The sequence below is a fragment of the Maylandia zebra genome, linkage group LG19 (assembly GCF_041146795.1).
Source record: "Maylandia zebra isolate NMK-2024a linkage group LG19, Mzebra_GT3a, whole genome shotgun sequence".
In the NCBI taxonomy this organism is placed as follows: Eukaryota; Metazoa; Chordata; class Actinopteri; order Cichliformes; family Cichlidae; genus Maylandia; species Maylandia zebra.
In genome coordinates, this window is record NC_135185.1 from 27,495,858 (window position 1) to 27,522,666 (window position 26,809).

Consider the following 26,809-nt stretch of genomic DNA (forward strand, 5'->3'; position numbering starts at 1 on the left):
AAATCTATTTTCTGAATTCTTTAATGTTCCTCTCCTGTGAAACCACAACTAGCCAAGATACAGGAAGGCAAATCTGTAGTCTAAATCTCCGCAAAGTGCTTTTTAAATTCAAGCCTTCCTTTAAATTGACAACAGCTGTTTTTTTCCCAGTAGGATGAATAAATTAAATTAAACACTAGCAGCATTTTTTTTTCTTTTAGTTGACTTTTGGCAAGAAAATCAATAAACCAAGAAGATAATGAATCACAGAGAATCAGCTAATGTCAATCACCAAACGTCTTATTTAGACTAACCTCACGGTGATTCATTGTGGATACGTTTAATAACCAAATTGTGGTGGATATAAAAAATCCCAGTGGACTCTAGTATTGATCCGATCCAGAAAAGAGATCATGCTTCTGTTTCCTCCTCGCATTGTCATTCCGCTGCACTTCCTGTCTTTTCACCTGCTGCTGTTGCATTATGCAGGACAACTTCTTCTATGATGACATTTTCCATATGGATAAATAATTCCATCTAGTCGGGAAAATGGATGAAGACGACTGCTGTTTAGGCTCCACTTTGTGAACAATTTCTGATCAGGACCGACAGAATCATTGTGTTGCATGGAATGAACTCACTGGCCTTTCATTAGCCTTCCCAAGGGGATACTTGCAGGTTCACTTCGCTTTATTCTTTCTGTGATACACCATAACTGCAGCATCCACTCCTAATGCACTTTGAACTGACCCGGCATTTTCAGGATTGTGGAATGAATTGCATCTACCCTCCCTGCTGTGAATCCATCAATAGGATCTACAGTGCAACTTCTTTAAATGCCTCAGATGCTCTCACCTTATCCGTTATTGTATCAATGCAGCTTGGGAATTTGCACCATGCCACTTAGGGGGGCTTGCAGGATTTTCTGGGAGGTTCATTTGGTTTCAAGGTGCAGAAGAGTAGCAGATTTAGAGAGAATCTAAAGCCAAGTTTACCCTGTTTTAATTTCAATGGAATTAGTGTGGATGAAACAGTGCTTGAGTTGGTGGCTGTTACGTTCCCCTGAGGGGTCTAGGCGGGGAGGGGGAAGTAACAAAAGTGACCGGGTCAGAAAAAGGAGTCAGGGAGGCAAAACAGTTAAATAAAACAGTTTTATTGAAGTAATTCAACTAAAGGAGACGGACAAGCCGTTATCACCATAAAAGAAACAAACAAAACTCAGGCGTCGGTCAGTAAGGCAAAAAGTCAAAAGGAAAGCGCAGCTCACTAGCTGGAAACACCACAAGACACTCAGCTCACTAGCTGGGCCCACACAAAATGGCACTCTGGCCCAGAGCTCACCCTTAATTGCTGATGGGAGTCAGCTGTACAGGAGGGAAAGGTGGCACCTCAGGCAGGAGGTAGTGGGACACGCCCACACAGGCACCCTCAGGAGAGAGAGAGGCCCTGCTAGGGCCGTAACAGTGGCAAAGAATGTAACTGTCATGTCTGCAGCCTAATAATGATTACCACCTTAAACTATTTTATCCACTTATACTGATCCATAGCTGGTAATGAATCTGTTTAGTGTAGCATCAGAGGAGGGGTTCATTTTTAATTGTAGATATTTAAAATAAATAAATAAATAAATCTAAATATCTGCATTGATCACAAGGAGAGTCCACACAGCACGGATATTATGTTTCCTCGACAGGCATGAGGTCTTCTTAGTACACAGCAGCCTGTGTGCCCATCTGCATGTTTTCAACCCAGAGATACGAGGATTGAACTGGTGAGATCGTTCAGAGATCATTATCACTTTTGTGTGTGTGTTTTGTCACATAGTTTAACAGCTAATATCCTGTGGTACGTGTTGGGGATTAGAGGAGAAGAGTAATATGCACAGCCACTGACCTTTTATTAATTCAGAAGTCTCATGTTGCCCCAGGGGACACTGAACAAAATACGACGCTGGTGTCTCCTACACAATGAAACATGACAAAGTGTGCTTTCACTCTGAATGGAGATCTTTCTAAACGGTGCTTTACAATCTGATTCTTATTCACCTATTTGCTTTCTATCAAGAGCAACTTGTGGTTCGTCTTCTTTTCCAGAGATGCTTGTGGCGGCTTGAACTGAACTACCAAGCTGCTCTACCTAGGAAACCTAGAGATGGTGACAGGTTGACAGGATATAATGAAGCACGGGGACACTTGATATACTCAGGCTCACAGAGCCAAATCCTAAGAGGACTCATAATTACTGTAAAAGCCTCTCGCTCCTAATGATGACAGTGAAGCAGCTGCAAAGCCTGAGCTCTTTTCGATCATCACTCAGATGGATGCGCGTGGTGGGGGTTGACTAAAAATGTCATGCAATTATTCGAGAGAACATGATTTCTTGGATGTCCTTCAGGGTGGCAAGGTTAAAACCAGGTCATTCCTCTGTGTGGAGTGCATGAATGTGCTCAGATTTGGATATTAATGGAAAACCCAGTGCTCAAGATTGGAATTACTTATCGATCCCGTGACCTTTTGTGTGTGTTATGAAGTAACATTTCAGTATAGGGTTTATATATTGCAGTCAGCCATACTGGACCAATCCCCACCAGTTAAATGATTTCTGTTATTGATTGAACCACATGTAATTGCTGCTAATACTGATCTTTGACCCTGGTGAGGTTTTCAGCTGACCTGAAGACATAAGATGAAAATAAAGATGCATGACTGTGATTTTTCTTTGTTAAGTACCACCACTGAGCTCTACTAAATAGTTTACAATCAATTTTGAATGTGCTGTGCACTGTAAAATTTGAAAAGTTGGCTTTACTTTAAAAGATATGCACACAGATTGCGTAAAAATATGACTTCAACCTAGCAGGAGCGAAGCAAGAGTGAGTTACAGCTGGAGTAAAACACCTCTGAATTTTGTGTATGCACTTCAGTGTAATCTGCATGTGATGCAAGCATCATCTCTGTGCAGACTCGCCATTCACGAAGACAGTAATGCTCCAGAATTTGTTAATTTGTCAGAAAATCTCAGAGAATCTGTAAGGAAAGGCCGAGTCTGTGGACTGATGGGCCCCCTACTGCTGCTCTCTCACCTCTTGTTCCTTTGCCTTTGCCCTCCCTTCATCTGTTCATCTCCTCCCATTACAGAGTCCAAGTACGTGAGGCCACCGCTCAGGTTCAGCAGGCACTGTCTGATCCGATCTTGCCTATCTGCAGCTGCTTCGTTTGTATAACAAGCTCGTCTTTAATCTAATCTGCAGTCAATGACGCGGTCCATAAGTTCCCCTTAGCGTGGAATATTCTGTTTTATTTGCTCGTGTGTGGAAAAGTTTCAGGTGCAGAATGGTTTTAATTAGCCTGCAGATTATTTGAAACAAAGAAGTCATTCATTCCAAGCTGGATTGTGAGCCTATCCCACCTGCTATACAATCATGATGTCATGGCAGTCCAATTAGGAAAAAGTGACTCCCACTGGAGCCTCAGTCCCCTTCATTACTGCAGTCTGACATGTTGCCTTGTTCCCGCTAACGCTGAAATACCAAATCAGTCGAACTTTGTTGGATATTTGTGGCTCATTTTGACCAAAGAACTGGCTCACTGACACGCCCTGTGCCTTTCTGTGCAGGATACAAATTACAAACATCATTTCCAAGAAGGTCTCTGTGTACAGTATGACATCTGCTTTGGCTATTGTTCTGTCTGCAGCTGTCTGGTTGTGTTTGGTTTCAGTTTTTTACGACTAAATGAACTTTGGTTCCGAAGGAAAGCGAAAATAACGCATTTCACAACAATTCAGTGATTAAAGTGGACATTTTCAGTTCGCTTTCTCAGTAAATCATTTGAAGATCCAACAGCTACAATTCTGACTTGTTACTCAGGGCTGGAAGTTTCTTGCATGCGAACAAGCTCTGCGTTGAGCTGCTGAATGAAGCTTCTGTCCAGATTAATAACGCAGCTGACGGCTTTTTGCTATGACACCCCTTTTCCGTTTGGGCTTTAAACAAATAGAGCTTGACTGTAAAATGGAAACATGGATGATTATACAATACGGTAAAAGTGGACCGTTGATTATTTAAGCAATTTAAACTGGTGTATTTGAACAGGATTTCATATTTCCTCACTGATAAGCCTGCGTGTTCTTCTTCAGGTCCCATAAAATATAAAACATGCTGCTTTTTATTATGTTTCCAAGCCATATCTTCCAGATGACCCTATACACCTGCTTCTCATTGCAGTACTTCAGAAAGAGACGTAGCACTCTCTGTTTAAGGCAGGTGCAACTGAAAATATTAAGTCCGTGGTGAAGAGGAGGGCTGATGTTGTTTGGTTCTGCTGACCTCACTGACAGAGCGGCTCTGTCTCTGGATAGCAGATGTTCCCTGGAAGTGCATGTATTCATTTCATAAGGGAGTCGAGGCCAGCTAGCCCGGTCAGGGTCAGCCTGGGTCTCGGGCTCTTCATTTAGCAGTTTGCCAGGAGACGCTGCAGCACTGAAAGAATGTGTGAACAGTGCCTATTTTGTGATTTAAAGGCTGCCCAGGGTTTTGCCTCTGCCGCCTCTAGACTATTTATACCAGTAGCTGTCCTGCCAGGGCTGAATGAGCTGGGAAACATCATCCCAAAGCCCAGGAGAAATGCAAGCACTCTGGGAGCAAAGGCTGTTGTTTTTTCAAGCTCCTGTTGACAGAAATTCCGGCATGAGAGTAACTCTTCACAGTTTTAGACTGTGCCTAATGATAGAATATTTTATTTTCTGAACTGTATTTTAGTAGATCCAACTTTTTTTTTTTTTTCATTTTTATTCTTGCCTGTAACTTAAAATGCCCATGCTCCATGGGCAAAACAAACATATACTAAACAAACTCTGAAGTGTAGGCAGATAAAAAGATGATAGAAAGCACACCATCAGATTTCCCTCCTTGCACTGATGCTGGTCCTCTTCAAACATAAATCTGGAACTTTTTCCTTTCTTTATCAAAGATGTGGTAGGAGCTGTGACACTATCGAGAGAACAGGAGATCAAAAATGGGTATTTTCCATTTAATCTTCTCATGCAGCACAGTCACATTAACGATGCTCACCTTTAAGCATCAGCATAATCCAAACAATCACATTCAATCCAGTTATTTTAAGTCTTTATTCTCTGATTCACTGAGCCATGATGAGCGGGCTCCTTGAATGAATACTGTACATGCTTTAGCTACTGCTGGAGTATTTTAGGCTCTGTTTGAAATCACAGGCAACATCTGAACAGCAACCCACTGTTACACAAAATAAAATGTTAATGTGCTCCTGCTGTTTAGGTGTTTAGCCGCATATAATTGGATTCAGAGATTATCTTTAGTGATGATCATTCCTTTAAAAGTAACTGTGTTTGTACAGAATAAGAACTGCTTGCTTTATGAGCATTACAGAAATACAGACCTGCAAAAATGACACTCTAAACCGCACTTTGATTATGATAGTGCCGCCAATTTGTTACACCCGGCTGCTTCTCCTCTCTCCACCTTAAAAAAAGAACCAGCAAGCGACTGTACACTCAAAGTGATGCTTTAAAGGTCTGTAGGAAATATTTCGGTAGGCGAAAAAGCTGACTCGTGGAACGCGGACAGTGCACTGAGTTTAGCTAATTTAACACATGACATGTATGTTATATTCTATTGTGCATTTAATACACATATTCTTACTTAACCCTTTATGCCACTTTTGATTATAGGCTAAAAACCCCGCATGTAGTATTATTGGTAGGGTGTTTTGCCACTTTGCAGCCCTTTGGTGATGTCCTCAGGCACTAATTTGTGCAATATCAGTGATGTTCTACATTAACTTATATGTTATGTTATGTTTTCCTGCAAGATTTAAAAGTGGCATGTATAAAATTACCATAAAGGCATCAGAGTCATATGTGGACTGAGTACAGCTAGCCTAACAGATACACAATACTGTTGGTGTGCCCTACAGTATTTTCTTTTCCTCAGATATTTTTATTAAAGTTTCTGCATCCATTTTTACAAAAGACCTACAGTATTTTTTGATTGAAATCACAGTTTGTATTACTTTTATCAAATGTAAAGGTTCATATCAACGTGAAAACTGAAGCCCCCCACACTCACTACAGTGTCCAACCTCCTTCTAAACGTCAGTAAGACAAAGGAGCTGATAGTGGACTTCAGCAATAAGCAGGAGAGGAACTACCAGACCCCTGTCATCAACGAGTGCCCAGTGGAGAGAGTGGACAGCTTCAAATACCTCGGAGTTCACATCACGCAGGACCTGTCATGGTCCTGTCACATCAACACCGTGGTGAAAAAGGCCCGTCAGCGTCTCTACCACCTCAGACGCTTGAGAGAGTTCCAACTGCCCTCCAAGGTGCTCAGGAACTTTTACTCGTGCACCATAGAGAGCATCCTGACGGGAAACATCTTAACCTGGTTCGGGAACAGCACCATGCAGGACAGACGAGCTCTACAGAGGGTTGTGCGGTCAGCTGAGCGCACCATCCGCTCCGAGCTCCCTGACCTGCACTCAATCTACAGCAGGCGGTGCTGGACCAAGGCCAGGAAGATCGTGAAGGACCTCAGCCATCCCAACAACAGACTGTTCTCTCTGTTGAGGTCAGGAAAGCGATTCCGCTCCCTGAAGACCAACACAGAGAGACTGAGGAGGAGCTTCTTCCCGCAGGCGATACGTCTCTCAATCACACCACCACACAGTACTGACCCACACATATGGTTCTTACACACACACTGGACATTCTGGACATTGTTTTCACTTCATTACTTAAATCACGCTGCTGTTATTGTGTATATGCTGCTGTTATTGTGTATATATTTATTTATATTTCTTCATACATTCTTATATAGTTCTATATTGTGTATTTTGTTGTACAGTTATTTTATTTTCAACTTTAATTTATATATTTTATCTTATTCTCCCAGTTAAATTTACCCTTCATTCTAATTTGTGTTGTACAGTTATTTCATTTTTAACCTTAATTTATATTTTATTCCTTCCTAGTTAAATTTACCCTTTTTAATTTTTCATATTTATTTCCTATCTTATTCATAGCCTTTTCCTTTTTTGTTTTCTTTAGGTCACGAGCAGTTGTCCAAGCATTTCACTACATATCGTACTGTGTATGACTGTGTACGTGACAAATAAAATTTGAATTTGAATTTGAATTTATATATCACAGAAATCACCTTCCTACTGCGGTGCTATAATTTACAAGCAGCACTGAACGCGGCGTGTCCCCATTGGCTGGTGCGGGTTCATTGAATCCCCTCCTCTACCTTTGTCAGTTCCTTGCGCTCCCGTTGAAACGCCTGGTTGTTGTTTCCCGGGGCTTGGAGGAAGGAGAAGTTACCTCTGCTCTGCTGCAGGTTTTCGGGACACCGAGAGAGGACAGCGGGATCTGCCGAGGAAGCTTTTCTTTCCCCTGTGACCACCCGGCTGGCCGTTAAACTGAATGGAGTAGCGGGATAAAAAGGCAGGAGGGATTTAACCTTATCCATCACCTTGTAAAGCACGGCGCGGTGAGAGCGGCAACGTGCAGCACTGCTGCGCTGGATTGTGTAGGGAGCAAACAAGGGAATAACACAAACAGAGATGGTTTACTACCCGCAGGGACCTTCACACACACCACTGCTGCTACTGCTCCTCTGAACTTTTCAGTCCTAGAAGTGCGCAGACGAGAAGGGGGTTAAGAAAAAGGGGCTCGTTCTTATCAGCAAGAAGGGATTAATGATGCCGGACCAAATCACAGTTGCAGAGTTTGTGGCAGAGACCAATGAAGATTACAAATCGCCGACCGCCTCTAACTTCACCACCAGGATGTCCCAGTGTAGGAATACAGTGGCTTCCCTGGAGGAGGTGAGTGATGGTAGCCCCTTGTTTTGCAAACATAAATGAGTTCTATTCAGATTTTCCAGTATTGGCAGGTAGTGACGTAAACGGTTACCACTCACTTACACATCCCTTAACCTTTATATTCACGCTTTGGCAAACTCAGACATCATTAATTAGAGGTTTTTTACTGTTTTGCGTCTACAATGTGCTCTGGTTGTAATTCAGTTTAATTTTAATGTCCAATTAGAGATCAGTCCTCACAGGTTTGCACAGCATTTACAACAGATCTATCCGTAAACCCCCGATTCCCCAAAATGGAAGGAATCTAAAAATGTATAACAGAGGAGGGGTTCTCCTTTCTAAGAGGACTAGACATGCAATAGATGTCTCATGTACAGAGTAAATGAATGAGGTAAATTAGGGGCTGTGAGAGGATTAAAAAAAAAGAGAAAGAAATCAGTTAAATATACACGACTTTTCACTGTTCCTGCACAGAGAGCACTTTGTGTTCTCCTTTAACTTGCAGGTCATCAGGAGGAAGGACACTTCCGCTTTGTTTCCTGACAGCCCTCTGCTGCCTCCCTCCCTCTCTTGTTGTAGTTTCCCTACTTTGTGTACTGTAATGGCAGAGCCTCGCCCTGCCTCCTGGTAAAAATAGAATTTCCCACATGAGTATCTCCGTTTGTTATGTGTGTTAGTGTGTCGCTGCTTTGTTTGCCGTTGGGTGGCATGTGGAGGGAATGGGGGGTTTAATTCTGGTGTCATTAAGGTAAAAAGTTTTGGAACTGGTGCAGTCATTTTTCCATCCAACACCTTTTTATTTAAAAAAATAAATAAATAAAAATGACAAGATGAGGGAATCTGGTGGCTTAGATAATCCACATATGGGCTCAGTGTCAGCTTAAGCTTCCTGATCCTCCACACCTTGGTGAGGGTTGTGGCTTCATTTTTAACCTGTGTATATATGTGTGTGTGCGTGCATGGAGGACTGAGCCAGGCAGACGGTCACACACCTGCTCTAGCTGACAGGTGCTTCTCCTTGGCATCAGTCACCATTCTGCACATACTTTGCCTCAACCTTTTCATTTATTTATTATTTATTTATTTTGCTGCTGCTCATTTTTTTTAAAAATAGCCACTAATCTCCAGTTGGGAAGGATTTTCAGCACTGCTCGAATGTCTTTTCCCGTAGAAGTAAACATAAAAGTGTTTTTTTTTTCTCTTCTTAAATAGCAGGTCAGCTGTAATTGGTGGCTTTGTGAGCTTGAATTGTTGGGTTGAGAGACTAATTCAGCAGCTTTGTTTTAGAGTGCTGCTGCCGCTGGAGAGGCGCACAGAGTGGCGTGTTGTTGTTTCACATTGACCTGCCCAAAGCTGAGGCTCAGGGAACACAGGGCCTTATTGTTGGGCCTAGCGGAGCTCGCTCACTTTGGTCTGTTTGACCAATTAAACGCTGCAGTGGAAGGGGAACACTTCCTCTCATTGTCTGCAGGCCTGCCTGGAATTTCAAGCGCATGTACGCAAACATAAACACATTTACATACACATGCGTGCACGAGCACCTGTTAGTGGTGCTCATCTTCCTGGTGGCTCATCTTGGAAAAAACTGACTAGCAGTCAAATGGACAGCGTACTTCACGCATTTAACCTCGAGTATAATAATACACCTGCATACTGTCTAGTCATGAATGCCGGATGAAGATTTTATACTGCTGTTTTCAGCATTATACCGATCGTCGAACCTTGTGCTGATTCTGGCCTTTCTGTTTGCTGTACAAGTGCTCATTTCTTTGCTTTTACCCTTCAGCTGACAGTCGAGGACAGAGCAGCAGTGTACTCTGTGATGCTACAGTGTGTTGGTATATGATTTCAGGTGACACTTGTGAGCTTTGTTTCCCTGTACAAGCTCCACTCGACAAGTAGAGCTTCTCCACTAAAAATGTGTTTTTATAAAATGACCACACTGCTATCATTTGCACAAAAAATGCATTTTATGGTGCAGTAGTGTATCGTGGTATCTCCTGTTCCACTGCTTTAGGAGCTTGCCCCCCATTATAACTTAGCAATGGGTTATTTATTAGTAGAAAGGAATGATTACTAGTCTTAAAACAGTCCTGTTTGCTGTTTGGGAAAATACAGGAGGTTTATCTGCTTTATCCTGTACTGTTTTGGAGATGCAAACTGCTTATAAACCTGGACGCCTCACCTCTTTGGAAGGTTGCATCCAATAATCCGTTTTCCTAATGAAGCGTGTTGTAAAGTACCTGATGGGCTTACAGTCTCAACTTCTTTAAAGACTCTGATCTTTGTTTCTGGCTGTTTATAGAAAAGCTTTAAACATGTTAACCAAAGCGGAGACTGCACCGCTCTGAGAGTTTATGTCAACGGGTGCACATTGTTGTGTAATTATTTCTTTCCAAACTTAATTGCATCTGACAGAATCTTAATTAGGCTAGTAGCTTTAAAGTGCTGGCTATTAGGAGGCCATTCAGAGAGCTTGTGCGCATGTGGGTGCTCGTTTGTAAAAACCACAACAATAAAAAGCTGTTTATCCAGTAAGAGGATATTGGGCTTTGTGTCATGGCCCCCCTCTGTGCTCATGTAAAACACTTGTGCTGACTTTGCTCTGGGCACACTTTTCAGCAGTCAAGATGTAGGATCTGTTTTTCTTTATTCGTAATAGTCTGTAATCGTTTTTTCTCATTCCTTATTTAAAAATATGACACTGAGGCAATCGTTATTATGTCAGCTGTCAGGTTTTTTTGTTTTTTGTATAACACAGACTGTGCATATCAGGAAAAACCATGAGCTCAAGTGGAAAGCAGGACTTGCCCTGAGGGATGATCTGATCCCTGTCTATTGATCACGCTGAAGAGTCATGCACTCAAGGCTCACTCGAGGAGAAACTCATGAGTATGTTTCGCTGAAGTCAGAAATTGGCACACATTGTAGTCGTCTCAGGTCTGTTTTTGCACCTTTTTTTTTTTTTCCCCTCTTTCAGTTACTAAAGGCTGCCTGGCAGACAGACACCTAAAACAGCTGCAATCAATTGAGTTGCCTCCAGGAACGAATCTCACGTGCTTTCACTTCTATCTTTGGCAGCAGTACCTGGTAGTTTCGTGTACTGTCACTATGTTGCGCTTGAAACTCACAGAGGAGGTTAAAGAATTACTAGTACATTCATTCTGTGGTAAAGTGGGTCACTTACTGGGTTCGCGATGTGTAACATCAACAGTCCTCTCAAACCGTTTGCTAACGGTATGAAAGAGATGTTAGTCATACTTTAGACTGCTGAGCAGCAGCGTCTGGGGCTGTAAAACAGCCGTCACTACTTGATATTCAAGACAAGCTTTTGTGTTCTCAGCCCTTTGATCAACCCTTTGCAGGCAGACACACAATATCCGTTATGACATTACAGCTGCTTTCTCATTTAAAGTTGTTTGACAGGTAGAGTGCTTGCCTCCCCGATGTAGCTTCGTATGTAAAAGTATCCCTAACTTGTTCCTCGACCTTAGTATATTTGTCTTTCTGTTGTTGTATAGTTATATGATATGTGTGTTGCTTTTGTGTGTGTGTTTTCTTTTCTTTTTTCTTTTAAGGATCATATAAACCATTGTCCACCACAATACACACACACACAACAAAGGAAGACAATTACTTCATGTAAAGTAGCATAAAGTATTTATGAAAGGCCACTTATCATGCAAGTGTTTCAACATTTGACAAAAAGACACCTTACAGCTTGCTCTAAGTGCATGGTTTAGGTAAGGCCTCAGTTAAACAAGACTAGAGATGAGTCAGCAACCTCTAGCTGCTAGGGAAAATGTGTATTTCCAGGGAAAAATGTTTATCTCCTGGCTGTTTGTGACTGGTAGCTGGCACTCACTGTGAAATTGACTGCTAAAGCCCTGCTCACACAGACCAAGAGAGTGTTAAGTGATCTCACTGTTGACCACAGAGTGCTTGGGAGAACTTTATATTCTTTAACCTGTTGAGGTTTCTGGCAGTCGCTGGAGTGAAATTGGCTGCAAAGTTCAGTAGATGGTACTGCACCAAAAACCTTCCCGTGATTGCTTTAGTTGTAAGTTGGGTGCGGTGGTTGACAATAGTTTTCATGGAAGGTGCCAACTTGTCTGCAAACACTCGCTGTTTACTGTACATTGTGTTTACTTTGGTTTACAGTGAAACTGCGATGCAAGCCAGAAGTGGAGACCGTTCACTTTCAAAGTAACAGTTGCTTACTGCTTCAACCAGCACTTTCCAAAAGGTGCAACTTTTACTTTGAAAGTCAACATTTCTAATTTTGGTTTGCATCACAAGCGTTTGTTTCAAGTCACCATCTTTCATGCAGTCTACAGGCAACCATGGTGATGAACTAGAGACCAGTTGCAAGGAGGTTGTTGTAGGTCTTTAGCTTACAATGTGAAGCTGTTGTTGTGATTTGGTGCTGTGTAATTAAAGTTAAATTGACTTGCTACAGCAGCCAGTTTCACCTGGTGACAGCCGGCAATGTCTAGAAACCACTTGCCATCTGGTTGAGGAATACATGTTTTTCTGTAGCACCAGCAGTTTCAAGGGCATTGTCAACTGGGCTCGATGCGATTGTAAGTGACGTGTCAGGATACCGCGTGCAGGATGCAGCACCAAAGACATCTATTTGCCCATGCGTGCATACAGATTTTATACAAGGCAGGTTAAACAACAGGTTAAAGATCTGCTGATGTCCGATCAGGCGGTTTAAAATTTGCATTTTTACATGCACTTCCATTTGTTCAAGAGCCTCGGGGCTGCAGTGCTTTTGTGAAAACGGCTCAGGTTACTGAGCCAGAAAACTTAATGAACCATGACAAGGAGCAACTAGAGGTCCAATCTGAAGCTTTAAGTGACTTCAAGTTCATTGAAATGCTAAAAAAAATCAGTTTCTTGATGTAATGGCAATAGTAAATGACTGATGCAGAATACTGCATGGCTTATGCCCTCTAATACACCCACTCAGTGGGCCTCTCCTTCCAACCTCTATCTCATTGTTAAGTTTATTCATTTTTTGCAGATGAATAACGGTTATTTATAGCCAAGTCAGCTTTTCATGGATTGTTCCTGGCGTTAAGGGCAGTTGGGGGTAACTCGGTCTTGAAGGCTAGCATCATTATTCATCCATCTGGCTATTAATTCACCCAACAGAGGTCCATGACTCTGGCATGCCAGCTATGCATTGTAAAGCCTGCTGGATTATTTGCACTTGATTTTGTAGTGAGATTATTTTGTGAGTATCTCTGGGAATGGAAATGGCATTCACAGCATGCACGGGTGCTGGCTCTGCAGCCCATACCAGTCTGCAGTCTGGTTCTCACAGACTGTTACTAACTTTTCTAATGCTGGTGTGCAACATGGGGATGTGGCTTATGAAAAAAAAACAGTGTGTTTAAAAAAACAGCAGCTGATTACTGCCTGCCCTGAGTCTTTAGCCTCTCATCTCTTTATAGCACCTCTAAGCCTAATCTGAAGCCACCAGTTGTTATGGGTACATGCTCTAACTTGACGCTATCCTCTGTTAGCACATGGTGATATCTCTTAATTTCTAGTCTGTTCTGCATAACCGGTTGGAGCAGGACAAAACATTTATTCTTCTCCTACTATTTGCGTTGACATGTTTTACCTAAAGTGCAACAATTTGTGGTGGATGTGTCAACATCTAAAGACAAATGTGGTCTCCTAACTCATTTTACACATGTCATTCTGCTGGCTTGTGTTGATTTTCCAGCAGCTCCCGGGCCTAAAGAGAGCGTGGCCTTCTCCTGTCCTGATTGCTGCCCCATCCCAGGCGTGGTTGGTGTTAACGGCTGTGACCTGGTCAGGGACAGCAGCTGCACCCCCATTGGAACAGGTGGCCTGGAGGAAAGTTTTAACAGCCTTCAGACAAGGATTATCAGTGCAGGGACAATCCACATCTAATAGCTTTAGAGCCACACAGTTGGATCTATAAGCTCTTACACATACGGCCTAAATGCGCCGTCTGGTCCAAGTGAGCAACCCAAACCCCCAGCCACCTTGGCCAGTCTTCTGTATCCCACCAAAGAAGCTTAATGATGCTCTCAGTAATTGAAATGGGATTTCTGGCACGATCACAGCAGTCTTGTCTCCTCCCTCCATTCTAACTCTTTATCCGTTGTCCCTCGACTTTGCCTTAACTGTAGTTAAGGCACCAGAATAGGCCAAGTATGTTGAAGCAAAGCCAAATCTTCGGATGAGCTCTTGAATTTTTAGCTTTTAGTTTATTTTCTATAGTAATCTTGCTTGAGGTACTGGTGATGGAATACTTAAAGTTGATATCTGGGGAAAGACATGTTGCATGTGATTAAACACTCTCACTTTATGACTATATCTGTGGTAAAAGTCTCTTTTCATTATCTGTGTGGGACTGCTAACTCAATGATTCCCAAGGGTTTCAAATGGGAGGTGGCTGTCCGGCGTCTGGGGCCTGGTAATGCAGTGTTTGTGTTATCATCCTCCTCAGATGGACTCTGGCCAGGACTCTCTATGATGTACCTCATTAAGATCTATTAGCGGCAAGCGTCCCAGTCACTTCAAAGCATTGATGCCTTTTATCCTCCGTGGCTTTGACTGTTACGATGTGATATGATTTTATTCAGTTTTGTGTGCTGTCTAGCCTTGTGGGTGAACGCATCAGGACTTGGTAGCGAATTCATTTTCCTTTATTGCAGCCTGTTAGTCATTGTTAGACCTAATAAGTCTGTTTCATTAGGAGACAGGGTGAAAATAGTCAGAAACTGAGTCCGGCATGGTGAAAAGGACTGAGGTTAAAGGACAAACGTGCTTCTCTCTGTCCTAAACAGAGGTTAGGGGGTTAGACACCAGGGGCACTTGGGGATGCCTGGAAATTAAAGCCCATCTCATCCATCAGAGTGTCCTGGCCCAGATTGTCAGAGACGGCTGCTTTTGATGGCTTTTGTTCCCTCACAGGCTCTACCTCTTCCATTAATGAACTCCGCTATTGATTTGTAGTCCCGTCCACTCCATGTTGCTTAGGCCCACGGTGCCGTGGGAGGGGTGAATCCTCACAGTTGTGCTGTCCTGTTGTCACTTTCACTCAGAGATCTGACCCAGACCTCTCCTTTGTTTGTTCTAGCGTTGCCTCCTCAGAGGCTCTCAAGGCAATCTTAGTTCGATTGCTTCTGACTCGCTTGGGGCCTAAGATCAGTTGTACGGTGTTGGAATTACACATCGGTAGTCTGGAAGGTGTGAAACCGCCAGTCGAACCTGCACCACCACCCTTCAGTTGTAGTACTGCTCTGCAACATCCAACATCTGTCCTCCTGGTGTGCAGTTTTCATAATATCAGTGATAAATTAAATGTTCAGCATAAGTCACAAAGCAAATGCTCTAAAATAGATTTGTAGAATTCATTTGTGGGAGTCTGCTACAGCACTGGAAACAGTGATACTTCCTGTAATTTTTGAAGCATGTTTTATCTGCAGAGATTGCCCGAGTCTGACACTTTTCAGATTGTCTGAGTTTCGTAGAGCGGAGTGAGTTCATGTCAATCGGAGCTCTTTTCAAGTTCTGAGTTCCCGGCGGAGTTCAGAGAGGGTTGTGTGAAATACAGGTCATCCTCGTCTCTACGTCTGAAGTGCGCTCTCAAGCCAACAACGGCACACAAACACAATCGTGGTCTCTGTAGTTTTTTACAGCAGAGTTTTCCAGGAGAAAACAGGTCATTTTCCCCTCTGTCTCTCAGGCATAATGTTGTAACTGTTGGTCTCTGGCACAGGAGTCTCTGACACCGTGAAGCTGGCACAAACCTCCGTGTGAAAAGAAGCCAAACAGAAACTTTAAGGTGAAGTCAGAGGAGGGTTTTTTCCCCACTGCTTCCTCAAAGTGCAGCACATTTGGTCCTTATTTCCCCCCCCACCCTCTCCTGCAAACTTTTATCAGCCTCCTGCTACTTTTATAAACTTCATTAAATACTCCCCCTCAAAGTTAGGCAGACCGTTTTAGCAGGTTTTAAATACATGGCGCCATCGGGGTCTTAAGCCTGCTGCTCATTTAACCCTCATTTTTAAGATCTTTTATGTTATATTTGAAGTCATGCACAGAGCGTGGCGGATACAGTGATGCAGACCTGAATCTGTTAGTGATGGGCTGGGGCTGCTCAGATGCTATAGATGCATTTCACTTTGATGCAGTGCAGCTGTCTGGGGAAACCAAAAGGAAACCATACTTGCATTGGGGTCTCTCACCTTGTAAAATGTAAAACACCCTGAAATACGCCTCGGGACTTAACATGAAAGTTTGTTTTCTCTGCCACTTAAAGCGCTGCAGTTGATGTTGTCATCCCAGTGTGATTTCTGGCAGCTGGTAGTCAAGGCTGTGGTCCAGCAGCGGTCTTTGTAGTGCTCACCGAGGAGCTGTAAAGCAGCGAGTGCGCGGTACTAAAGTACTTGTGGGTGGATGAGATGTTTTCAGAAACTTGCAGTTGGGGAGAAAACTTAAACAGAAACGAAACCGAAACTTCCCAAGTGAGTTCAAGCTGGAATTATTAGGCTCCCTGGAAAAAGATGTTGACTCATAATAAATGTAGTCACTGTTTAGCTTTGTGCTGGAGTCTTCATCAGTTCTGTCGCCAGAGATGCAAAATTGCACGCATTTCTGTGTTAATGAGCTCATGTCAGCGTGGAGTTTTCCATGCTGACCTCGGGCAGACTAACTTCTCACATCTCTGCAGTCGAGGGAACAGAAAGCCTGCAACTATGGCCCGTTAGCAGTCCACTCCACGAAACCCACCTCTGTCCAAATATTGACTTTTCTCACTCAGCACAGAGAAAAGTTGTGAATGAAACACTTGAAAGTGGCTTTAAAGGAGCTCTTTTAAAGAGGGAATTCATCTGCAGCTCGAGATTATAGATAAAATCTGTCTCGGGTGGAAAATCAGAAGCAGAGACATAAGAAAACGGCATGGCTTGAGCACAGCTTCCTCAGAGACATGCCTCTTGGTTTTAATGTCTGCATGTTTGGGGACATATTATACTCATTATACATTTCAAAGTAGCCCTTATATTTACTTTGAGCCTCGATGCAACTAAATTCATCCACTGTTGGGTTGAGCCTTTTTTCTTAGCTCCTGTTCCTCGCAAACAAAAGGTTTGAACAGGAAGAGAGACGGGCTTCTGCGCTCAGTGTCGCACCTTTGTCACAAATGAGATGATCATATTAAGCCACATTAAACATGTTGCTTCACATCATACAACATCATACAGAGCCAAGAGTTTAAAAAGCTCTCCAAGGGGATTACTTGTGGCTATTGTGACCTCAATGTTTGTTTAATATAATAATAACCACTGTGAAGGGAGACTTATGACAAGATATAAGGAAAAGCATAGTAGGTCTACTTCAGTGTTCTGAGTTTTGAGCTGAGACACAGATCTTCCTTCACCGACACAGAGCGAGTTTCCCTTCCTGTGTTTACACTGTGAAACATATGGAAGTGCAGACAGCAGCCCGAAGGCTGGTCAGTACTTTGCACTGTGCAGCTGCTTCAACAGCACACCTGCAGAAAACCTGACTTGTCCCTTTTTTGTAATGTTTCAGAGAAGACTGCATACAAATGTAATGTTTTATTTATGTTTCTCTTGGGCCCAAGTATACTTTTTTTTTTTTTTTTTTTTTTCCCCCCCAGGTGACTCAAAAAAAGGGAAAGTTTTTGATGCAGTCTCACACAGTGTATAGATGGGCGTTAACCTCGTACACCTAATGATAGATGTTCATAAGACACTTATGTAGCGCTAGTGGTCGACCTGCTAACCGCGGTGAGTCAGTTGCTGTTTGGCCTGTGAAATCTTTTACACAGCTCATCTGCTGTTTCAGATATGACGTTAGATCTGTCTCATTAAGAGATCCTGTTCCAGTTTTTGCTGTGTGGGCTGACCACCTCGCAGTGGGGAAATAAATATCAATGTGATGTTGAGTGCAGTCAAATGATCTTCACATCAAAACTTAGGCTTTTTCTGTCCTATTAACTCACTCTTTTAGTTGTAGTTGTTTTTTCCGTGGAGCTACTGTACCAACACATGCAGCAAATCCTAGGCTGCTGCTTTCTTACTCCCTGGTTTCCACTATATGAAGCAGACGCTTCCTTGGGTCCCCGTCGCAGGCGGTGGGGAGCTTAAAGGGTAAGGCAAGGTTATAAGACGACTTATAAAGACGCACAGACAGAGCGCAGATGTGCGTGTGTGTGTGAGCTTCAGAGAAGTGTGTGAAGATTTCTCGGATTGCCTTTCTTTAAAATTTAACGTGTTTGTTGTCTGCTGATGGGGCCTCTGAGGAAAGAGGGACGGCATCTTGCAAAGCAGACATGCTGTCATCAGCAGATAGTTAGCTGGCAGGAACAATGGGGCTGGGTCTCTGTCTTGTCTGTCAGTCACTCCTGCATGCAATCATCCAGGAATGTGTTTCTTCTTCAGACAGAGGAGAAAGAGGTGGAAACTGCTACGATAAAACAGCCCTGTTAGCTGGACCCACTTTTGCTGGCGTTGTCTATCACTCCCCGCTGTCTCACATGGTCTTCGTGTTCTCTCTACCTCACTGTGTTTTGGGTTTTGTTTCTCTTCTCAAGATATAAAGGTTCTTTTGTCAGTTACAATTATTTTGTCCTTATATAATGTCACTTTTTTCAGTCTGAAACCAGATTTGAAGTAAGTTTTAGTTTAGAGCAGGTCACCTACTAATTGGAAGGTTGTTGATCTGCATGCCAAATATCCTTGTGCAAGATAGCAATCCCAATTTGCTTTCCGATGCATCCATTGGAGAATGAATGTTATCAATGTTGGATAGAAAGCACTTGCATTGGAAAAGCATAGAAAAAAGTGCTTGTATGAATGAATGTTAATGAGTGAAGTTGTATTAAAAAAAAATTCTTTGAGTGCTCCGTTTGAGCAGAAATGATATGTGTCCGCTGTTTTTTTTTTTTTTTTTTTTTTTTCTCCTCTTAAAAAACCCTTTAAATTATTTTAAATTTTTTTAAAATGTAAACTTTAGTGGAGTGGAGTTGAGCATCGTCAGCATTATTCAGCTTTACGGTGTCTTCTTTCCTTCTGTCTCTGATATTATCTATCGGCTGTGGGCTCACGGCGATCAGTAACATGACATATAATACTCAGCAATTCAGGAAATGTACAAACTCAAGTGAATGGATCACTCTGACAGTCACCCCCGTGACCCTGCGTTAGTCTGCGCAGATCGGCTGCAGCAGATGCTGCTTTGTTATAATCACCACGATGATGATGCTGATGTCATGCCTTTAAGATGATTATCAGTAGAATTCAGTTTGGGTCTCTGATCCTTCACAAGATGGGAGAAAAGTGCGCTTCTAGTTAGTTTACTGTGAACTGCTAACAGGGAGGAGAAAACGGCTGACATCGCAGAAATGTCACATAAATTTGGCTGGTGAAGCAGCTCCAGGCCGGGTGACGAGGCCTATTGTGTGTGTGTGGATTCAGCTCGGAGCCTGGGCTGATGAAATATTACAACACCGCAGAGTTCCCCTCGCACTGTGAATACATTTCTGGGTTACATTTCTGCTTCAAACAAGTTTTTACAAAATGTCGCGCTATGCTCAAATGTGGGCAGTGCATCGGAGTGCAAATGTGTGAAAGTGATTGAGTCATGTGAGAATGAGTCAGAGGAGTGTGTTTGGTGGGTTTATTACCCTGCTGGCCTGTCAGACCACTCTGTGCTGATTGATGGTGTGCTTTGTGCTTGAGCGGGGGACACCTTGTGTGTTTGGGAGGCGAGATGCCTGTTCCAATGTGCGTGTAAGCCTTGGACTCGTCACTTAGTGTTGTTATGAGAGAGGTCAACCAGAGGTTTAGAGGTAACGGTCTGTGAGAGCAAAGTATTGACAGCTGAGCAGCCAGAACATAAAAATTGGCTGTTTAATATTGTGCCACTGAAAATAGCTCTGACCCATCGGATCGCACTCCGGCACCAGGTCATTGACCCAGTGTGTGGGGAGGGAATCGTGCACTCTTGGAGCTTATCCTGGGCTAGTTTTGCAATTAGGTAGGGCACATTTTCTTCCAGCTGGAGGCATCTGTCATGGGGGAGTCCCATTAACCTGTTTGGGGAGAAGTTTTAGGAGGGGTGATACATGTCAAAGTAATATCCACAAGAATGAGAAGACTCTAGCCAATTGCAGCACACGAGGCAGCATGTGAGTAGTGAAATGTATTCTGGGATAGTGCCGCATCCACCAGCGCACCCAGTTTGCATATGCATTGTAAACCTACTGCAACACAAACCTGCTTTATGTGAACAAAGCTGGACTCTTTTATTCATCACAACTGTTATAACCTGCACAGGGAAATGAGGTCACATTGAAATCAATGTTGCCTGAATGTCAGTGTTTCCCTGTGTACTTTGCAGTAGTTGACAAATAACTTCTAACATAGAGGCTGTTTGCTGATACTGATGCAGAACACATAGCTGCCATCTGACTGCTCTGATACAGCATATGCACCAAAATCTTTAGTCACAAAACTAACAGATTGCAGTAAATCTGATCCATTTGGCTCGTCGTCCTCCATGAAAACATGCACTTTATTGCCAGAGAGTCCCGCTGAGTCAGAGTAAGAGTGCTCCATGACTACCGACCTCGTCTTGTGTCGTGTATTTTTTAAATTTAACATATCATTCTTATCTCTTGTTATAGAACTCGCTGTTCAACTTAACTGGAGTGAGCTTGCACCTGACTGTTATCTCAGTGCATGCAGCACACATTTTGCACTTGTGTTTTAAAATTATGAATTAAACATACACAGATGATTTATTTTTTTATTTTTTATGCACAAAACTCGTCTGTAAAATTCTGCCACATGCGTTAGCTTCCGCAGCTCACCTCTGTTTGACCTCTCGTCCTCCAAACCAAAACACACTCAACCTCAGATGATCAATAAACAGATGAAAGGTTCAAGCATGTTTTTCTGAAATTGCTGGCTAGCTTAAATGAATTCAGCTATACGTGAGGCAGTTTTCATGACACCCTGAGAGTTACAGGGTAACTGTGAAATTGCACATCATATCGCCTCAAGCGCCAACCCCTCACTATGTTTGATATGTTTTGAGCCTGAAAATCATTAACTCCACCTTATGTTGAAGAGGGGATCAATGAGATCCTCCTGGAAGCCTTCTACACTCTCGCAGAAGCTCAGATACCAGCAGAAATGCTTTGAGTGCTTTTATGGCTTTCGTTCTTAGCACTTGGAGTAGACTTGATGTACAAAGGCAAGCCCCAGGTGAGATTAGCTCTACTAAAAAAATGCGCTCTGGGTTAAAAGTCTTTGTGTAGTTGAATTGGTTTGGCGGCGTATGCAGAGATGATACTCTTTGTAGGAAAGCTGTACTTTTCCTCAGTCCTTTTTCCGATTGAAGCTCAGTCAGAGCTACAGCTGCAGAGTCTGTCTGAGCCAGACAGAGCTAATGGGATAATGGCATATGTTACAGATGAGTCATTTAACGGTAGCTGAAGGAACTAAAACCACAGAACTGTAAGTCCCACTTATATGCAAAAGCTTCTTTTAATTTGCACAGTTCCTCTGGTTAAATACATCATATTTTATTTTTAGCACGTTACTGTTACCAGACGCTGCTGTCTGGAAGCTTAGTTGTATAAACACATATGTTCAGGGGGGGGGAAAGCAGTTATATTTAGAAATTTGAAATATTAGCACTTTGCACATGCCTGTGTTTTCACAGCATGAAAAATGCCTGAACTGTATATGGGAGAGATTTGGTCTTCTGTGAAACGCCAAGTAGAGGTTGACAGTGCGGATAATGTGCTGCTGTTTCAGGGGTCAAGGCTAGGTGAGCGTGACCGCGGGGTATTTTTCAGCTGAAATGAGCAGACTAAATGCATTTGTCAAAGGCAGGAGTGTGTCATGTATCTTATTAGTTTAGCATTTGTGTTAACAGTTCTGCACATATAAAAAAAAAACTATTAAGAAGTTAATAAAGAGAGTAATGAAACAGGAAAATGCCCACCAGTGTCTGCTAATAAGGGAAGGTTAAATCATTCATCACTAAAAGTGAGTGAAGTTGATTGAGAGCTCTCCTGCTGGGGTAGTTTCTTTTTGCTTCATGATGGATGTGGGAAATAATCTTCCTGCTATGTTTCCATCCTCAGTCTGCTAATCTGCTGATCTGCTAACTAATTTTCTCATCTGCAAATTAGTGATTTGCATCAAACACGTCAGTGCCAAAGTGCCTTAAGCTAGCATGCTTTTCCAGTGATTCCAGTAGACTGCTTTTGTTTCAAAAGAGATTTCCTATTGTAAAAGACTCCTCGGCTCGACTCATATGGCCGACCTTGTGAATGGTAAGTTGTATCCCTCTGGTTTTCCGTCAAACCCACTCTTAGTTACAGGCCTAGAGACCAGTGGGGAGTCCACTGGCAGTCACCAGTTCCTCCACCCAGTTTGTGAGTGGTTGCTAACAGCTTCTGTGAAGCCGTTTGCTAAAGCTGCTGTCATGTATTTTGAAAGTAAAAGTTTAGCCTTTTTTGCCTTCACTGCTGCTCGGCAAGTGGTTGGATAGTGTTTGCAGACTAGTTGGCAAGCAGCTGTGATATGCCAGAAAGCACAAGGAGGTTTTTGGTGCTCTTTGCGTCCAATTTAACATAGTGACAGCCTGCGATGACAATGACTAAAATCATCACCTGGCAGCTCCATAATAGTTGTTAGTTTCATGGTTTCTCTATCCATTTTTTTTTTTTATTTACAGTTTTTTGAAGTTACATCGATTTTACATTGAAGTAAGTGTAAATGTCATAGCTCATTAAACTCATTAAAATGCTGTTAAACTATAAAAGTTTCATCATTCTGTTCAAGACTGATCCCCCACACCCCATTAGTCGTTTTTTCCCTCTTCCATGAGTGTAACTGTATCCCCTAACAGACTGACAGGGTCCCCCCTCTTTACCCTTATAGGTGGCCTCTGTGAGCCCGTACTGACAGAAGAGTGAAAGAGGACATTGTGAATGTTCTTGTCTTTTCTCTGAGCTCTGTGTTTTATTCTGTCTGTCCCTCAACCAGTGCCACTTAATTTATCTGTCACTTTCCCTTCAAAGTCTCTCATCGCTTCCTCTTTTTCTGTTAGTGTGGGTGAGATGTGACCTCAGGGAAAACGACGTGCTGAGCAGTTATTCAGCATCTCGGAGCCTGGATATTAAAACGATTTATGGATTTAATAAGTTTTGTCATCGCATCTTGTGCAATTGCAGAGTAGAAAAAGTGCGTGTGTGTGTGTGTGAAGTATGTGTGAGTACATTGCTGAATGGGAGTCATTGTCTATTTTTGTTTTCAGGGAGTTGAGGGGATCTGATGGGTGTCAGTAAGACGGGGAGCGGGGCAGAGAAAAGTGGCGCCGGCTTTGCCCTGGTCAAGCGGACATACTTAATAAAGTCTCTAAAAACTTAATTTCCTAAAAACCCCCTCACCCCAAAAGATTCCTGTCATCACTGACACAGTGGCGCATTGTGTGAGCTTTTCTCTGTGAGACTGGCCTGAATGCATTGGAGGGAAGGTGTATGCGTGCATGTGTGTGTGACTTTGGTTAATCATAGACTTATATATTCATTGCGGGGAAAATGCCCTTGTTGCAATGGACCTCAGTTACTCACTGCTCTTGCCCTACGAGCCGTTACAGTGATGAACACACACACACACTGACACACTGACTAATGAGGGAGCCCAGGTCTATTCTTGGCTTTACCTTGAATAATGCATTGCTAGGAGCCACATCGGTGGGTTAGAAACGCACAAACTGTAGCGACCACACACAGGCGTGGATTGAGGTTGTGGACTAAACCGAAACCACTCAACGCCTCATTACAATTCAGAGCAGAAGCACAATCTGGGATTAGGAGGTAACTATCTAACAGTACACATTTAATAAAGGTGGTACATTGTGTTACTGCAAAGCATGGCTGCTTGCAAAACCTCAAAATCTCCACACAAATATGAGCGATTCAGATATGTCCATCTACCTCACAGGAAAAGGCACCGTACAGACTGGTGTTTCTGTATTCTGTGCACACTGTTGCACTACATCCTACTGAGTTTACCTTTGGAAGAAGAGTAAAGACCTCATGCAGACTAAACATACGCCATCTTTTTCACGCCATAAATTTGCACGAAGTTGAACGTTGACTTCTTAATGTGCTCTTCTCTGTGTGTCTGTCCAGGCTCTGGATGTGGATCGCAGCGTGCTGTACAAGATGAAGAAGTCTGTGAAAGCTATCTACACGTCTGGGCTAGGTGAGTCTTGACTACGCTCCATCACCACAGCAGATCGCCGGCCTCTTCTGCATTACTGAAAGAACAATGCTGCATGATTCAAATATTATGAACCATTTTAACATGCCAGCACTGAAGGAAAGAGTTAATTTGCAGTAAGACTAGATGCTTATGTCTTACCTTTTGAGTCTCCTTTAGGAGGAGACTCCTTGTTGGAGTGCAGTGAGCAGAATATTTCTACCTCTTTATTTAGTAAAAAAATATTTAAGAGGTTGGTTTGCTGGAAATGCTTTTTTTCAGTTCCTTTGGTCTTTATTTTCTGTTTGATTTTAAAAGAAAGTATATCCTCTGTCTTTGAGGGGGAGAGAGAGGTTTGTCTTTTAAGCCCTGTGTATGTGTGTGTGTCATTACCATGCTCATTATGCCTGGCTGTGCCAGTGTTGGGTGTTTTTTAGTGTCTTTTGTTTGGCCTGCCTGACAGAACCCTGCTGAGAGGCAGAAATGGAGAGAGACCTCTGAACAATGTGCTGAGCACGTCTTTTTCAGAACAGTGTGAGCTCTGTTCAGGCAGGAGGGACAGCTGTCTGATCCAGACCCCCGGAAGGAACAGCTGGGGAGGGGCACAGCCTGTGTTTGTATGTGGCCGCTGAGGCATGGACACACACGTTCTCACGTCACTCTTAAACATGCATTTACATTTATAACGTCCAGCACTTTTCAGTCCCATGTAATCTTTCATGCAGGTGCAAGCGTATAAGCTGCAAAATGTTGCCGTAGGCTCTTCATTTGAATCTTTTTACTGGGACGTTGCTGCATTTCAGACGGTTTTTATAAATGTTTGGAGTAGAAACATTGCTTTGTCTGTAGGAATACCACAGGGGATGCTCTTATTTATGCTCGCATGAATGGAGGTCACCTTTTGTTATCAGCAATTATCAAGGAGAAGCAGCCCAGACACCAGTGTGTTTTGAGTATAACCCAGAGTATTTCAGTTTCATGTCTGTGTGATCCTCATGTGCCGAGTACATGGCACTTTTAAATGGAAACACAATAATGACAGTTGTTTAGTATATTTTCCAAATACAGGCTACTAAATTAAAAGCCATATCTTATACTTAAAGTTTTATTGATCCATATTTCTATAATAACGGTACATCCACTGAGTGTTGTGACAAGGGCAGTTTAAATTACTATCTGCCAGTTCACTTCAGGCTTTTTGTCGCTTACATCTTGCTAACTCGCACTTGTTTTTATTATTAGGCGGCTGCAGACCTCCTCTGTTGTGGCTCAGTGTGCTCCCTGCCCAGCAGCTAAGTGTATACAGACATTTAGCTGCTATGTGGGGAATATAGTGGAGTATGTTGCAGGTGAAGCCAGATAATTACCTTTTGGATTTGGTGGTGATCAAAACAAGAAAACCAGAAAAGTGACTATTATGTTTCTCAGGTGACCAACCCAACAGTGTGTATTTCCTCACTCAGCACACCTGTGTCCCAAATGAGCGTTGCCAGGTTGTTGTGTTATCCCGAAGTCTGACAGACCTCGGTATCATTAAATCTAATGTTTGTCACTTCAGGGCGGCAGGCTAATGCTAAGGATTTAGAATATGAGCGATCTGCTTCCTTTGCTGCTGCAGCCGTCTACAGAAAGCTCGGCTTGCTTGCTAGTGGCTGCATATTTCGTAGTTGGACGGCAAGGCAGCCTTGTTTGTTTGACAGCATGCCAAACTAACCCGCACATCAGTGTAATGTAAATGGGTTACATAGCGCCGTAAATAAACAATCCCTCGACTGTAGTTTAGGAGCAGTGTTCATGTGGGCGGCTTTGCAAACCCTTTTACCTGCAGAAACAAGCTACATACACTCAAAAATGATCCTATTGGCTCTTTAAAACCAGCTGAGATTAATTAGATTGTAAGTGGTTAATGACACCATGCAACTTGTATCTAAAACCAAGCTCTAACATAAATATAGAGGAAAAAGGATCACTTGAGTTTTCTTAATGTTCTCCAGACAAGGTGTTGTGGGTAAAGTGTGAGTAATGTGACACATAACAGGGAGCCTCAGCACCTGCTATGGCTGACTGACTCTTCCAAAATTCTGCAAAGATATTTTAGGCTGAGAAATAACGTTTTGTAACGATGAGGAGAAAGAGGAGCTGGGTAAGCAGAGGGAATGTTGAATGTTTAGAGACTGTATTGAGGTCAAATCAACGATTTTTTTTAAAGAATTACCATCTCAGGGAAAATCTGAGAGGCTGAGCGTGCATGGTGAGTTTGTAATGTGGATAAAGAAAAAGATGGGAAAGGGAGCGAGAAAGGTGGAGTGGTTTTAAATGAGCAGGAGAACCCTGTGTTGCTGCAGAGACCTGTCAAGGTGTCAGCATGTGGGTTTTGATGAATAAACCAGCAGCAGCATCTCAGACCTCAGAAGGAGCAGGAGCTGATCGCGCAGAGCTGCTCGGACAGGCTTGTCAGAGCTGCTGAACAGAGGATAACTGGAGGGGGATGATGTACCTGTAGCTGGGAAGGACATTTAGTTGCTGAATATAATGCAGAACTCAGACCACGCTGCATCAGAGAAACACTGAAGTTGATCATGTGTCTGCAGGTAGCAGAGAAAACGAGATTCTCCATAAACTTTTAGCACGATTACCTTTAATGTCTGAGATAAATGGGCCGAGGAGAAA

The 26,809-nt window shown here is 42.8% G+C and overlaps 1 protein-coding gene across 3 annotated transcripts in view; it reads left to right on the forward strand.

Annotated features, from left to right (window-relative positions):
- The first annotated feature begins 7,266 nt into the window (after positions 1-7,266).
- Positions 7,267-26,809, forward strand: part of asap2a (ArfGAP with SH3 domain, ankyrin repeat and PH domain 2a) — a 56,423-nt gene continuing 36,880 nt past the window's right edge. For all 3 annotated transcript variants that reach the window (XR_013094631.1, XM_014414323.3, XM_076877708.1), the window contains exons 1-2: positions 7,267-7,841; positions 24,070-24,142. Coding sequence is in view for 2 of the 3 variants with exons in the window: in XM_014414323.3 (XP_014269809.1) it covers positions 7,713-7,841; positions 24,070-24,142 (202 nt within the window). In the remaining variant the exon portion in view is untranslated. The remainder of the gene's footprint in view (positions 7,842-24,069; positions 24,143-26,809) is intronic.